This window comes from Suricata suricatta, chromosome 15 (genome assembly GCF_006229205.1).
Source record: "Suricata suricatta isolate VVHF042 chromosome 15, meerkat_22Aug2017_6uvM2_HiC, whole genome shotgun sequence".
NCBI lineage: Eukaryota > Metazoa > Chordata > Mammalia > Carnivora > Herpestidae > Suricata > Suricata suricatta.
In genome coordinates this window covers 59,821,638-59,836,727 of record NC_043714.1, presented here as the reverse complement: position 1 = coordinate 59,836,727, position 15,090 = coordinate 59,821,638, and the positions used below count along the sequence as shown (strand labels likewise).

At 40.8% G+C, this 15,090-nt stretch overlaps 1 protein-coding gene across 1 annotated transcript in view; it reads right to left on the bottom strand.

Annotated features, from left to right (window-relative positions):
- COL14A1 (collagen type XIV alpha 1 chain) overlaps positions 1–15,090 on the bottom strand; it is a 172,580-nt gene that overhangs the window by 43,884 nt on the left and 113,606 nt on the right. Inside the window, exons 33-36 of the mRNA XM_029923320.1 lie at positions 13,051–13,104; positions 9,435–9,530; positions 8,193–8,246; positions 7,537–7,590 (exon numbers count right to left, since the gene is read on the bottom strand). Of these exons, the coding sequence (XP_029779180.1) occupies positions 7,537–7,590; positions 8,193–8,246; positions 9,435–9,530; positions 13,051–13,104 (258 nt within the window). The remainder of the gene's footprint in view (positions 1–7,536; positions 7,591–8,192; positions 8,247–9,434; positions 9,531–13,050; positions 13,105–15,090) is intronic.

Genomic DNA, 15,090 nt, shown 5'->3' with positions numbered 1-15,090 from the left:
TACCAGCGTGGGCGTCAGCCATGGGAAATAAGGTTGCTACTTGCAGCAAAGGATTAAGACCAACCACCAAATTAAGAGGTCAAGCACTAAAAAGCCACAGACTGTAAATACTGGCCCAGGCTAGATCAGCCCTTAAGTGTTGGTACCATGTTGCGTCACACTGAGGAATTTTCAGACTCACACACACACACACACACACACACACACACACACACACAGAGTATCTATGTGTGTATGAAAGTATATATAAACATGTACAGATATTTACATATATATACACAATAAACCTTTTAATATAGTCATATATGTATATATTACATATATATCTGAAAAAATTTTAATGTTTATTTATTTATTTTGAAATAGAGAAAGAGTGAGTGAGTGAGTGAGTGAGTGAGGGAGAGGGGCAGAGAGAGAGGGAGTGAAAGTATCCTAAGCAGGCTCCACGCTATAAGTGCAAAGCCCAATACAGGGCTCCATCCCATGAACCATGAAATCATGACCTGAGCAGAAATCAAGAATCAGACACTTAACTAACTGAGCCATCCAGGTGCCCCTACATATATAATTTAAATGTATGTATGTATGTATGTATGTATGTATATGTATATATATATACACACATATATAAAAACATTTTTAGTAACCTAAAAATTTAGAGATTGAAACAGCAATGAAATTCTATGCAAGAAATTACTTAGAGATACAATGGCATAATCCACTATACTATCCAGTGATTCTAAAAACCTAGCTAATTATCAGAATCATTAAGCTTTTTAAAACCATAAATTCCAAAGTCACACCCAAGACCTTGTGTATGGGAATCTCTGAGGTCAAAGCCCAGGAATCAGTGTATTTAAAAAAAGAGCAGAACTTGAAACAACAACCTGATCCCTTAGGTTGCAGAACTGCTGGTTTACGAATATAAGGCGTCTGGCCTGGCCCTGAAGGACGGCATCGGAACCGGAGTGCAAGGCTAATACGCTCTGCACCCTGTGCTCCGGCAGAAATGGCTGCAAAGCCAGTAATAACATACAGCAGACCCCCAACTGCTCTGAAATGTGCCCCAGACACAGGGCTGTCCAAGGGAAGGTGAAAAGCAACTGAAACATATTCCTATATGTGAACTATCAACGTCTACTCCACTAAGAAAGTAACCCAAACTGGGTTCTTACAGCCCCACAATTCTAGATGAGATATCTTCAGTCCTGAGTATTAAATATCCTTGATGGAAGACTTTCCTACATGAACACAATACCATAGTGACCTTTATTAAACATAATTTTGTGGAAAGAAAGAGCTCAGTGTTGGAGCCAGAGAGATGGATTCTAATCCTGGCTCCCACACTTACTAGCCTTACGGCATTGTTCAAATACTTCCATTTTCTAAGCTCCAGAGTCTTCATCTGTCAAATGGGGTAAAAGTGCTTAGCGTTTGTGGTTTTTCTGAGGTTTATAGAACATATCAGAAAGCATCTGCACTTAGTCAATTAGTAATAGTGATTCCTGCTATTTTTATTCAAATAAGCTGCCAAGTCCTAATTGCAAATACTCCCATCACTGAGACTGACTTTGAGAATGTTTCCCTGGATTTTATAAAAATCCACCTAGACCCACCAAAAAAAATCAAATCATCTTTTCCACTGGCTTTGTGAAGGCTTTTTACATTTCCTCTTCTGAATGAGGAAGCTCCTCAAGGGGATAGTATCATGAAGCTTAGTATTTAACAAAATGTTCCTTGGGTGACTCTCTTATCATTGCTTAACATTTATGATAGGAATTAAATTCAGAGAGTTGACTCAAGTTCCATTTCTCAATAATATTTTAAGTCCAATTCACTTTGATGAACATACATCACAAAAATGGCCTTTGTACACATCAAAGCCACAGTCCCAGTGTACTTTCAATGTGGAACCCAGGAAAGTTCAACAAAAGCAACAAACCGCTTGCTTTTCCTTTAGCCTCTTTTTTAGAGTTCTTAAAAATCGTCCAAGGCATCCTAATACATCAAGCACAGGCATTATAAAATATACTGTCCTGACTTACTAGGTTTACACTGAAAATAATTAATACTAATATTAGCTAAAAATAAATTTTTATATAGAAATTCTTTACATGAATCAATTCCCAGGGCAACTATATAGAGTCAAATATTTTTTCCACTTCACAGATGAGTAAAGTGAGGCTTGGAGATAGTAAGTAACTGGCGCAATGCCATTACAGTGAGGTTCAAACTCAGGTCTGGTGAACAGACCAAATCTACGATATTCACCACTGGTCCTTCCTGCTTCTTATAACTTCACAAGTTCAGCAGAATTCATGTGCAGAAGATTTTTTTTTTACTACTATTTCATCTTTTCCAGCTGAGAAAGGGAGGCTGTGGTTATGGCACAGAGACGGAAGGACCAGTAACCTGGGTCAAAGGATGCATTCCAAATAACGTTCACTTGAAATTTAAAGATGAGTACTCTCTGTCCCATGGAGGAATTGCTATCTGCGAGGTGCCATAAAATATATACCTCCTTGTCATTTTTATTTCGTGTCTTTCTGACTTTTTATATAACCATATTAAGAATTGGAAAATAAAAAGAATTTTTACAGTTTCTATTTGGAATATTTGACAGAAAGATCATGATCTTGAAAGTAAGTGAGCCCGCAAACTGAAAAAGAGGTTGTATTTTCTTTTCTTTCTTCTCTTTTCAAATTCTCTCTTACTTCTTATATTTATCATCCGTGTCTTGCCTGTTCTTTCTAGTTTTGCTAAGGACCACCTGACGTCCAGGGTGGGGGCTGAGAGACCCACTCTACATCAGAGGAGCTCAAAGATCACAGGAGGGCCCTGGGGTCGCTGACACTAAGGAACGAAGAGGAAGGAGCCAGAAGGAGGTGGTGAGATGCACAGTGAGAAGGAAGATGAGACCCGAATGCCATGGGCAGGACGGCTCAGAATGAGTCTGAATGCATTCAACTGTGGACATGCACTGTTGCTTCTCTTTATTTTTACTATCTTTTTTTTAGATTAAAAAAATTTTTTAATGTTTTTTATTTATTTTTGAGAGACAGACACAGACAGCAGGGGAGGGTCAGAGAGAGAGGGAGACACAGAATCTGAAGCAGGCTCCAGGCTCTGAGCTAGCTGTCAGCAGAGCCTGACGCGGGGCTTGAACCCACGAACCATGAGATCATGACCTGAGCTGAAGCCGGCCATTCAACCAACTGAGCTACCCAGGCACCCCTATTTTTACTTTCTTAAATACTAATTTTTTGAAGATACAATTTTTTCTCAGCCTTCCCAAGATATGGTTGACATATAACACTGTGTAAGTTTAAGATGCCAACTTGTTACATTGATGCATTCATATAGTGCAAATTGATTGCCTCCGTAACTTCAGTTACCGCCTCCATCCCATCACATGATGACCCTTTCTTTTTTGTGGTATGAACCCTGGAGACCTACTCCCTTAGCCAGAGCTGCCTTTTAAAACATGGCCCTGTGCTCTGCTCCATCACTCCCAACAGGAGGCTGAGACTTGTTCAGTGAGGAAGTCCAACTTTTGTTGGACTTGATTATGGCCCCAGGCCCACAGTTGAGTATGAGTTGCCTCTAAGAGTCAAAGATTCCCCATCGGAAAAGCCAGAATAAGCTAGAAACATCAGAAAACATGTTCCTTGCCTAAAGAGGAGATGTTTAATTTTCTCCTTTTTATTTTTGCTCAGCTTCCCTTCTTCCGGCTACACTAAGGGGCAATATGGACACAGCTTCAGGGAAAAGGTCCTAACTGCCAAGTCAGCTGACAGTCGAGGTGGTGGGACTAGCTTTGGGCTGTGAGTCCTTGTTGTCGGTAAGAGAACACAAAGACTGAAGAGGAAGCCGAATGGGCAGTAAGGAGTAGCCCACCGCTCTTACAGCAAACCCCACTCACCCCCCTCCCCTCCAAGGCTCTCCAAGGACCTAGAAGCACAAACTGGACATCATCACCCAGATTTATTCCAGCTGCTTCCTTCTCTGTCTCGAGCGGCCTTTCCTCACTCAGGATCAGGGGCAATGAAGGTACAGTAACAGGAAGTGATTTAAGGGGCTGATGAGAAGAAAAGACGAAATAACTCTGCCTCCCTGAGTTTGAACCGCAGAGTTTTCTGCAAGTGGCTTTTCAGGCATTTGAATGAGAAGTCTCGTCCTCCAGCATTTGCGTGCAGTCTGTTCCACAGCATGGCTGTTATTGTTATTTATGTTATTTTTTTCTGATTGCAGCTTTGCCTTGGAAGATGGCTGACTACAGAGCAGGAACAACAGCCCTGCAGTCTTGTCCCTGGTACTTTCAGCAACCCCCCTCTCCCACTGGTGAGCTGCAGAGCCCTGGGTACTCCTGCTGTCCCAGAGAGACCCGGCCCTTCGTGAAGGTGCTCTGTGGCCGGATCTGTCACCACCGCCGTGCACGCTGGTCCCGGACATCCTCCTTTACAGTCCTGCTAAGTAACTACCTCATCGTTTTGGACCTTTCACTCTCCTTAGGTCCCCAGATATTTGACTAAACAGATCAGAGCCACCTATGTAACTGTCTTCACCCACTTGCCCTTTCTTCTCCACCCACTTGTTTTCCTAACACCACCACACCCTTCCCTTCCTCCAGGTGGATGGTCTCAGAACTGCCTCCTTTAGCTATTGTAAGTCTCTCCTCTTCTGGATCCCTCCCCCCTGGACACAATGGACAGCCCCCTCTAGGCTGAGTGCAGCACGTGGCACGTAGCTTGTGCTCAGTTAAGATGTGTGCTCAATTAGCACCTTATTAAATAAGATACATGCAGGCCCCCACCCCCGCCCCACCCCCGCAGGCCAGGCGCCATGTTACACAATTCCAGGAGGCACCATTATAATTTACTCTGCGTGGTGAACAGCACCTCTTCAAATTCTATGCTGAAATAGCATTGTTTTTTTCTAAAACAATTGTCACAGAATTTGCATCACATTTTTAAAACATGACCCTACAAAGAATGAGTATCTCCTGAAAACCCGTTTTAGAAAGTCAGTCCATTTCTATCCAGGAATTTTTCAAAATAGGAATGGCACGCATTCTGAAAGTTTTGCCTCCATATTGAGGAGGGAGGACAATAAAATCCATGTGCAGATATCTTATCACTTCATTACAGCCTCTAAGGCTGTTCATTCTCTAAAAGAAAACATGTTTGAAGGAATAACAAAATATTTATAAAAAGCATGTGCTGGTATACTGCTTTTAAAAAAAGAAAAAACGGGGACGCCTGGGTGGCTCAGTCGGTTGGGCCTCCGACTTCAGCTCAGGTCATGATCTTGTTCAAGCCCAGCATCAGGCTCTGTGCTGACAGCTAGCTCAGAGCCTGGAGCCTGCTTCAGATTTTGTGTCTCCCTCTCTCTCTGACCCTCCCCTGCTCATGCTTGCTCGCTCGCTCTCTCTCTCTCAAAAATAAATAAAACATTAAAAATTAAAACAAAAAAAGAAAAAAAATGAATCTTAAAAGAAAGTATTCCCAAACCAAATGCTGGAAACACCAATCCAATACGTTTGATTTGGGAGTTCTTTGCCATGACCCGTCTCCATGCATAGATAAATCGAGTCCATTCACTGCACGAAATCTTTAGGATTGCCATTTCCAGAGCTTCAGGAACCACGAAAGAACCTAGGTGTGCAGCTGAGCAGGATCTTAGCCTAAGCCCTTTGCCAAAACATATAAATACTCCTAGACACTCCCTGTACATGCACAAGAAACCGACATAAATCTAACTTTTAGAGAATGCCTCCTTTAGACACGGTTACTTGGATAGGATTTACAGACTGAGTAGTTCCATTTCATGGGCAGAGACTAAACACATTTTAAGCACATGAAAGTTTGATGTAAAAAAAAAATAACATGGAAGGAATTTAAGGCCCACACCTACATGTCTATAGAAAAAACAATCTCCTTATTCTCCAGCTATATAGCTACCCTGAGCTAAAGGCGGATCTTGTTTGAGTAGAGAAGTGAGTCCTTCAGCCAATCATTTGCTGACCCCGTGTGTCAGCTGTACCGGAAATAACCAGGGCATGCCAAATGTGTTGTCCTTCATCGGACTGGATCTAAGTATCTGCCACTTCATATAGTTCAGTCTTGACAGAAACTGGAGTTACCGGTATCCTAAATCAGAGACCATTTAAGAAAGACTAGCCACTGATGAAAATTTAATGACTTCCTATTGCCTTCCTGATAAAGTGGAAAATCCTTAGCCTAACAAAAAATATATTTACTTGAATTTGTGTTTACTCCTCCAGTTTCATTTCTCAACAATCTTCCCAGATCTAAGTGTGTACTCATGTGGTATGCACACACACATACATACACTGCCCTCTACTCTCCAGCCACACTGATCTCCATGCAATATGGGAAATGCCTCGCCTTCTTTCATATCTATGCCTTTGCATATGCTGTTCCTTGCTTGCAACAGCTTTCCTATCCTCATATACCTGGTTAATTTCTTTCATCTTAAAAAATTTTTTTAATGTATTATTGATTGATTACTTATTTTTCAGAGAGAGAGACAGAGTATGAGTGGAGGAGGGGCAGACAGAGAGGGAGACATAGAATCCACAAAGCTGTCCGCACAGAGCCGAATGCACGGTTTGAACCCATGAACCTTGAGATCATGACCTGAGCCGAAGTCAGATGCTTAACCAACTGAGCCACCCAGGTGCCCTTCATCTGGTTAATTTCTATCTCTTTTGAGACTCAGCCCTGATGCTGCCTCCCCCAGGAAGCTTTCCCCAACCCTCCAAGTCTGGCTTAGTTATCTATTCTTTGTAAATACTCTCATCAGGCTCTGCAAATACCCCCATCATTGCATGAATTACAGTTTCTTATTTGGTGATATTTTCTTCCACTGAACTACAAACTCTTTGAGGATAAGAACCTTAAATCTGGCGCAGTGAAAATGCATTGGCTAACCAAACACTGAATGTTAACTCCTTCCTCTCCTGACCATCCTTAAAATTTCTTTTGCTGCCGTCCATGTGAACAGTTTAAAAGAAGAGATCATTGACAATTATTAATAAATAAAGAATACTGTGGACAGTCATTGTACTTAAATTTCAACCCATGTGGTCCTTGGTTTCCTTTAGGTTTGTGCCTTGAGAATTTGAGTCTACGGCCATACCACCCTGAATGCACCCGATCTCGTCCGATCTCAGAAGCTAAGCAGGGTCAGGCCTGGTTAGTACTTGGATGGGAGAATTTGAAAATACTGGAAAATCTGCTAAACCAATGCACACAATTCAGTGCAAACTGCATCAAGGTTATGGGAATACTTGGAAAGGTATTGCTCATTTGGGAAGGTTTGGTGAAAGTCCTCATGTTTTGATGAAACTAATGGACAGAGAAGATATCAGTGAAGGGACATAGACACAGGATAGGTAGGATATAGAGAGACAGAAGGAATAATAAGGGGGAAAACCTAGTTTGACTTTGTTGCATAGAAAAGAATGCCTTGGTAAGGAATCTACTGTGCTAATAACCTTGGGCAGGTCCTTACCCTCTGGCCTGGAGAGCCATCACGTCCTGGTGAGCCAATGCCTCCTGGGACACCCTAGGTAGAGCAAGGACCAAAAAAAGTCAGAGTCACAGAAATTGAAAAATCAACTGCCTTTGCACCCAGCTTCCCTGAAATAGAGCAACGCCTCCAAACAAACTTAATAGCATAAAGGCAAATTAAGAACCCTGAAGTTAAGGGCTCCTGGGTGGCTCGGTTGGTTGAGTGTCTGACTTCAGCTCAGGTCATGATCTCGCAGTTCGTCAGTTCCCGCCCCATGTCAGGCTCTGTGCTGACAGCTCAGAGCCTGGAGCCTGCTTCAGATTCTGTGTCTCCCTCTATCTCTCCCCCCACTCTCAAAAATAAGTAAATGTAAAAAAATCATATAAAAAAAGAGAATCCTGAAGTTATTGATAGGAAAGAAATGTCCCCCACCCGGGCTTGCCCAGGAGCATGAGTATGATGCTCAGAGGGGGCTAACATAAATGAATACATTAGGCTAACAGTCGTTAATACAGAAACCACTTACTGCTAAAATCAAAGCTGACTTCAGAAGCTGCAGCCTTTATTTCCCCCTTTGCAATGTTCTAAAGCTAAGAGTATTTGTTAGCAGATAATAATTAATAATAATAATAATAATAATAATAATAATAATATACCTGTGGGCCAGGAAGGCCAGTCTCTCCTTTTTCTCCTTTGGCTCCAGGCATTCCCTGAATTTCCAAAATTACACAGGGTTAAGTTCACATAGGGTAAGTTCTTTGTCTCTTCTTCTTCTCCATGGACCGTTCTCACGTTTTTAACACTAACTTGTTCTCACGTTAGCATCCAAATACAGCATGTTTCACTTCTCGCATCCGCTACCCCACGTATGCAAGCATTCCCACGGAGATGCACGTTTGTACAGCAGAGCAGTTCAAACACAGAATGTACAGTCTGCTGCGCCTAAGCCCATTCAGTAATTAGGTGGAGGAGAGATTGGACAGATCAATGCCACTCGTGGTTTAGATTTTTAAAGTTCATATCTATAGAGGGTTTCGGTTTGGTTTTGGCCAGAAATACATAGCAATGGAGAAGCAAACACAGAATCTGGTACGCAGCAGGACCTTACCGAAGGCTGAGGAGCAGCGGTAGTAATTACATACCAGGCGTGCTAATGCTTTCTAACATGTGAAAATAAGCCTGGACCAGAAAACTCCTCAGCTAGGGAGATACAATCAGATGCCCGGAAACATTGTGAAACATGCACTTAAAAGGCATCTTTGCTTCAAATATTAATTTTAATTAATGGAAGTTGGTTTTATTCTTTAAACCTAGATCCTAGAGCAAGATTAATGAAAACCAGGGAGTTGCATTAAATTTGCTTCCAGTGACACAAACAGCTTTTAAAAGTGGCTGTATAAAGTACACTGTCTAAAATCTAAAACTCTGACTAAGTGCATTGTTCTTTGATGCCCATTGAGGTTAAAATCATAAATAAATGATGAATCTGTATCCATGATTACTACAAAGACATGATGAACAACCTAAATTTGTGTAGCGTTTGTTATTTTCTAGATTTTATGAGATCTGTGAAGGACTTGATTTAACAAGAAAAAGGACAGTACATTTCACAGCCCTGATCTCTCCTGTGGACAAATTGCTTATGGATCTGCCTACTCTGAGTGGAGGTATTGTAAAAGATGCTCATCATTTAACAACAACAACAAAACAACAACACAAACAAAAAAACCTGGCTGATGAATGAACTCTCAGGAACTACTTCCACGTCTCAATTCTTATTTTTAGGGGTTGGAAGGGACTGAGGCTCATTATAAAGGGCACAGAAGACAAAAGTTCATCTGTAACTCAGGAAAAAGTGATCACAATACAATCCACCCAAATGTCTACCCACAACTCACAGGCATTCCCTGAATGGACAGACCACTTGGTCCTTGGGGTCCGGGGGGACCCTGAGGTCCTGGAAGGCCTATTTCACCCCGAGGGCCCTCTGGTCCCTGGAACAAAAGAGAAGAAAGTTATTCCAGAGGTAAGTTACGTTCTCAGTACTCAAAAGATAATTCTGCTTAGAGCGCTTATGATTTATTTCCGTTAATAAATTTTCCTAAGACACAGAACCCTCATAGGATGGCAAGACAACATGCCTCAAAGGGTGCACCTCCCAGGCAAGATGTCATCAGGAAACCAAAAGAGTAAACACACCAGGGTGGGGGGGGCTGCAACTTTAATTGTTTGCTTCCATAAATAAGAAGGCTGTGCCAACGATGTGAGTAACGAGACCCCCCACACTCCATAACAAACCCGAAAGACAACAGTGTGTCAAGACCACCCTCCTTGTCTGTGCAGGTTCATACCATCTAGCTGAGCTACATTCTCTCCACCTCCACTGCGGTCAGCTACCCATCTTGGTGGCATGCCTGCCTTACCCAAGACTTTGCACCCAGCCCCTTTCTTCCTCACCTCGATCCCACCACCGCTCTGTACCTCTTGACTGTCTGCTTAATGACCTGCCCTTGGTGCAACATTACATGATTTTCTTTCTTCTCAGGATCAGGCACTTCCTTCACATTAGCAACTCTTATTTCTGTAGTTTGGACCTTGTGGTTTAGCTAAGACAATACCACCTCTGTAATCTCAGATCCAGAAAAACAACCTCCACCTCTTCTTTCCCCTCTCTGGTTCTGTGACTCCCGTGAAAACTAGTATAAGTTAAGACTTCCAATACCCAGGTGTCACCTTAAATGGAAGATTGACGAATGCATTACTTGAGACAAGCAGTACAGAAGTGGGGATAAATAATGAGTACAGTCTAAGTTTCAGGTACATGGGAATAGCCATGGGGACATGTACAGTCGTCTGGGAATCAAGAGAGGTCTGAGCTCGATTAGATTTTGGAGTAGTTGAAGGTGTGCTTGTGGGTGAGGTTATGAGAAGAAAAGCGAGTTGAAGGGAGAGGAAGAGAGGCTTGAGAGTGCAGGATAGGCCAAAGGGGCAGAACATTTCAAAGAGAGAGGTGTCCAACCATGTCTAACGCTGTAGAGATCTCAGGTAACCCTACCCTGTGGATTTGATAACAAGGGGGCAATTGGTGGCCTTAATGAGAACAATTTTATAGGATTCTTAGAGGAACAGAAACCCTGTGCAGGTTAAGTATGCTTCTGGTTGTACCCAAATGGAATTATACACTATACACTTCATTGATTCTTGCCTCTTCTGTGTGGCAGAGTGTTGTTGAGGTCCATACATTTCATTGCATGTTTCTATAGTGTGTTGATTTTGATTTGTGAGTGGTATCCATTGCATGAATATAGAAATTGTTCATTCACCTGCAGATGAATATATGAATTGTTTCCAGTTTTTTGCTATTGTGAATAAAGGTGTTATGAACATTTAGGCACCAAAAAACCAGAACTATTTTGTAAGTGAGGATTCAGAAACTATTCTTACAAGAAACATATAGGTATAAGAGTGGGGGGAGACCAAGGTAGCTAGATTTTAAAAATACGGAAGAGACAAGCTGGTAATTGACAAATATTAGTTAATATTTATAATCATTTAATCATATATCACTTAAATATTATTGAGGAATGGATAATGGAGCAGAAGGCAGCAAACAGGGGTCTCATTTCATTCTGGAAGGTAGGAGACAAAGATGAGTCAGAGAGATCAGCAGCATGGCTGCTTTGAGGTTCTAAGTTCTTTTTAGCTGTTTGCTACAACTGAAATATGGAGCCACAATATGGAAATATGGTATACTTTATCCGTCTCTACGCTACCATATTGGTGGACATGTGAGCATCCTTTGTCCAACAAAGATTTTTTCCTAAAACACTTCATACTTGTATCTGTGATTCATCAATAGCATTCATTATATAAAAATAACCACATCAGCAGTGGCCCAATGGGAACAGATTATTAGAGGCAAGGGGTGAATGCTGGGATCATCAGGTATTTTTGAACTCCTAATGTGTCTTCATGATCAGAAACATCATCCAGTGGGAATATTGGAAAGACAATGGGAATCGTGCTGGGATCCCAAAGGGAGTAGGAAGCCAGAATCTCCAGAGGCTCCTGGGGACCGGCCTGGGCTGGAGCTGAGGAAGAGCGACGGGGTTGCTATCTGAGAAGAGGCCCTCAAATCACCGGCCTTTCTTGTCGCACCATAAGAAACATCAAGTCTATGCCTAAGATATGTGTTACAATCTCAGCAAATTAAACAAACAAACAAAGGGGCGCCTGGGTGGCTCAGTCGGTTAAGCGTCCGGCTTCAGCTCAGGTCATGATTTCACGGTTCGTGGGTTCAAGCCCCACATCAGGCTCTGTGCTGACAGCTAGCTCGGAGCCTGCTTCAGATTCTATATCTCCCTCTCTCTCTGACTCTCTCCTGCTTGTACTGTCTCTTTCTGACTCTCAAAAATAAATTAAAAAAAAAAAACATTTAAATGAACAAACAAAAAAGGAGCTATCTCACGGTCTCAGTTTTGAGTTGGCTGGTGCCTGATTATCCTCAGTCTTCTTTCATTTACTTCTGTTCCCCCCATCTTATCTCTTACCTTGCTTCATTTGTTTCCAATTTTATAGTAAAAAATTTTGCAATGTTCTCTTCACCATCAATAAACACCATGCAAATTTAGTAAGTGAGACCAAGTAAGTCAGAGAGTCAAGCAAAGTGGGTGGAGAGGAGGTCATGTGCGGCAGCAGGGTGAAAAACAGACAGGGAGTCAAATAATAGAGGGCCTTGAATGCTGTGCCAAGGAAGGTGAGTTGTATTCTCAAGGCAATAGCGTATGACTACTCGTTTAAAAGTATACTAGGACCCATCAGAACTTTAAAGAAATAAATCTGAGGGCAGATGTGAAGAATCAGTCAGAAAATCAAAATCACTAGAGTCAGGAGACCAGTTGGAAGATTTGCCAAAAGCCAGATAGAAGATGGTGAGGCCTGAATTCAATTACTGGCTGGGCTCCTGCCCATCCCTTAGGGCGCTTTTGTGCAAAGTAGGAAAATGTGTGCCTGGACGTGGGTTGGCATGGCTTGGTCTTCTTAGCTGGTGCCTTTGGGCAGTGCTTGCACGGCCTGAACCAGCCGCACTGGTGGCCCTAGGCAGTGAGAAAGGAAAATAGAGTTGTGTGTTTAATTATACACAGTGGGAAGGCAGGAGGACTCTAAAACTTGAGAAATTACCTAGGACAGAGTGCTCCCTAGCTGTGATTCAGTTTTCTCCTCACTTTGTTGTAGGTCGAGGAAGAGCAGAATACACACGAAGGAATACTACCTTGGGATCTAAACCACATTGACATACTATTTTTGACCCAGAAACAAACCTTTCTTTTACTAAGTTATTAAATATTTTTATGAAAAAAAGAAGTCTTTAAGAACAAGGGAAAAGACTTAGATACAACTTTCATAAAAATATAATGAGTTTTGGATCCCGAAGGGTAAACGGTACTAGACTCCAAAATGATAGTATTGCTAGTTATCAGAGACCGAGATGCAGAGAGACAAAGAGAACATTACCTTTGGACCCTGTTCACCTCGTTGGCCCTTCGGTCCTCGGAGTCCTGGACCACCCTGGCAAACAGATGTTAAGTATTAGCACAAGGACAAGTCTTAAAACAGCATATTTCAACCATTTTTCTCAATAATATGGATTATGTAATTCTTATTTTGAATAAACGCCAACTCATTGTGTAATGGTATATGTTCATTATGATACTGTACTGGAAATCTGCCAAACTCACCTCTTCCTGCTGATGATTTCATAGTTTGAGAAAGCTTTCCAAGCCAAACCCTTTCAAATTAAAACAATGTACAGTATTTGAAACTTTAGTATTTAAGACTACTGCTATTAATGGATGCAAATAATAAAATACACTGCTAATCTAAAATTATGTGTGTCTTACACCACAACTTTGAGATTCTTCGATTAAACTGTAAAAACTGTGTATACCATATATTACAATACACTAAAAAGAAGTAACATTTTAATTTTATTTACACTGTAAGAAGCTAATTAGTGTACTGAAATTTCAGTTATTTGCATTTTCCCTAATATTTTTGCCCTATTAATGTATCATCTTCCCTTGAAATTATTAAATAGCATTTTCTTTACATAGGTATATATGTACATAAGTATGTGCATATGTATTCTTTGTGAACATATTCTTTGTATATATGTGCATAAATTCATATGTGCATTTATACTCTATTTTTCAACTGACACACTGTTTCTCTTAAATCTGATCTTAAAAGCAAATACTATAGCACTAAAGTTAATGGGAAAATGTATTACTTATTAAAATAGAAGGTAACCTTGAAAATATACTATAAATAATGTTATTAAATTTAGCTAGATTTTGTTCCTATTGAAGTTTATGAGCCATGGACTTGCTCATGGGAGATGAGTAAGAATACAGAATATCTCTTTCACCTGAGCAGGGGTTAAAAGCTCATTAAAAATGGAATAACTTTCTCAGTGTGTGACTCCAATTTACTTCCTACTAGGGCTGTGACTACCATGAGTGAAATGCTTACATCACGGGGGGAAAGAATGGCTCAGGTGACCTTTCAGCTTGTTTTAACCACTTAAATTCACTTCCCTCCCCAATAACACCAGGTTGCTTATCTTCCAGACTTTTAAAATACAATTATAAAATTGTATTTATGGGTATATGTATCTGTAGAAAATATTGCTATTGTATTTTTGTGCTATTATATGATGTACTAGAATTTACACATGTGATATCACACTTTTTACATATTCCTCATATTTTACTTCTACTTACGTATTTTAACTTTATATATTTTGCAGATTTTTCCCATGACATAACATATGATTTAGCTCATTCTGAATGAGTTGCGTCGTTTTCCAAACCTTGGATTATATACTCGTTTGTCTAGCCACTCTTTACGGGAAATGTAAGGTTTTCTCGTACTTTATTATTTTTTTGCTGTTTAAACAGTTAGATAATTAACATCCTTATACATCCCTTAAATATAAACTTTAGTATTTAAGAACAAATGTTTATATTTAGGTCATCAATAAGTAGAGTTACAAATGAAATGTGAAGGATCAGCAGATACATTGTCAACTGTGCCCTCCAAAAAGGTGCCAGTTTACTCATCGACCAAGAGTTTAAGAGGGTTCCTGCTTCTCTAACCTTAGTCACCACTTGATGCTAAGGAGAGTGGAATTTGGTACTTCCCAGTGTGCCTCTTTGGCATAAGGATTATATTAGTCTGATTACTTAAGAAACTACAGTGGAAACCCTGAAACCAAAATGGAAACCAAAAACCTAGTAAAAGTTTTATAAGAGACGTTTACATTTATAAGGGAAATTTCCATTTCCCTCTTTTTACTAGGAAGAAAGGGATGCCTCCAAATCTCTAGAAACTTACTGATGAAGAAGCTGGATCAATGTACAGAAATCAGTTGCATTCCTATACACCAAAAATGAAGCAGCCGAAAGAGAAATTAAGAAACTGGTCCCATTCACGATTGCACGAAAAACCATCAAATACCTAGGAATAAACCTAACCAAGGATGTAAAAGACCTA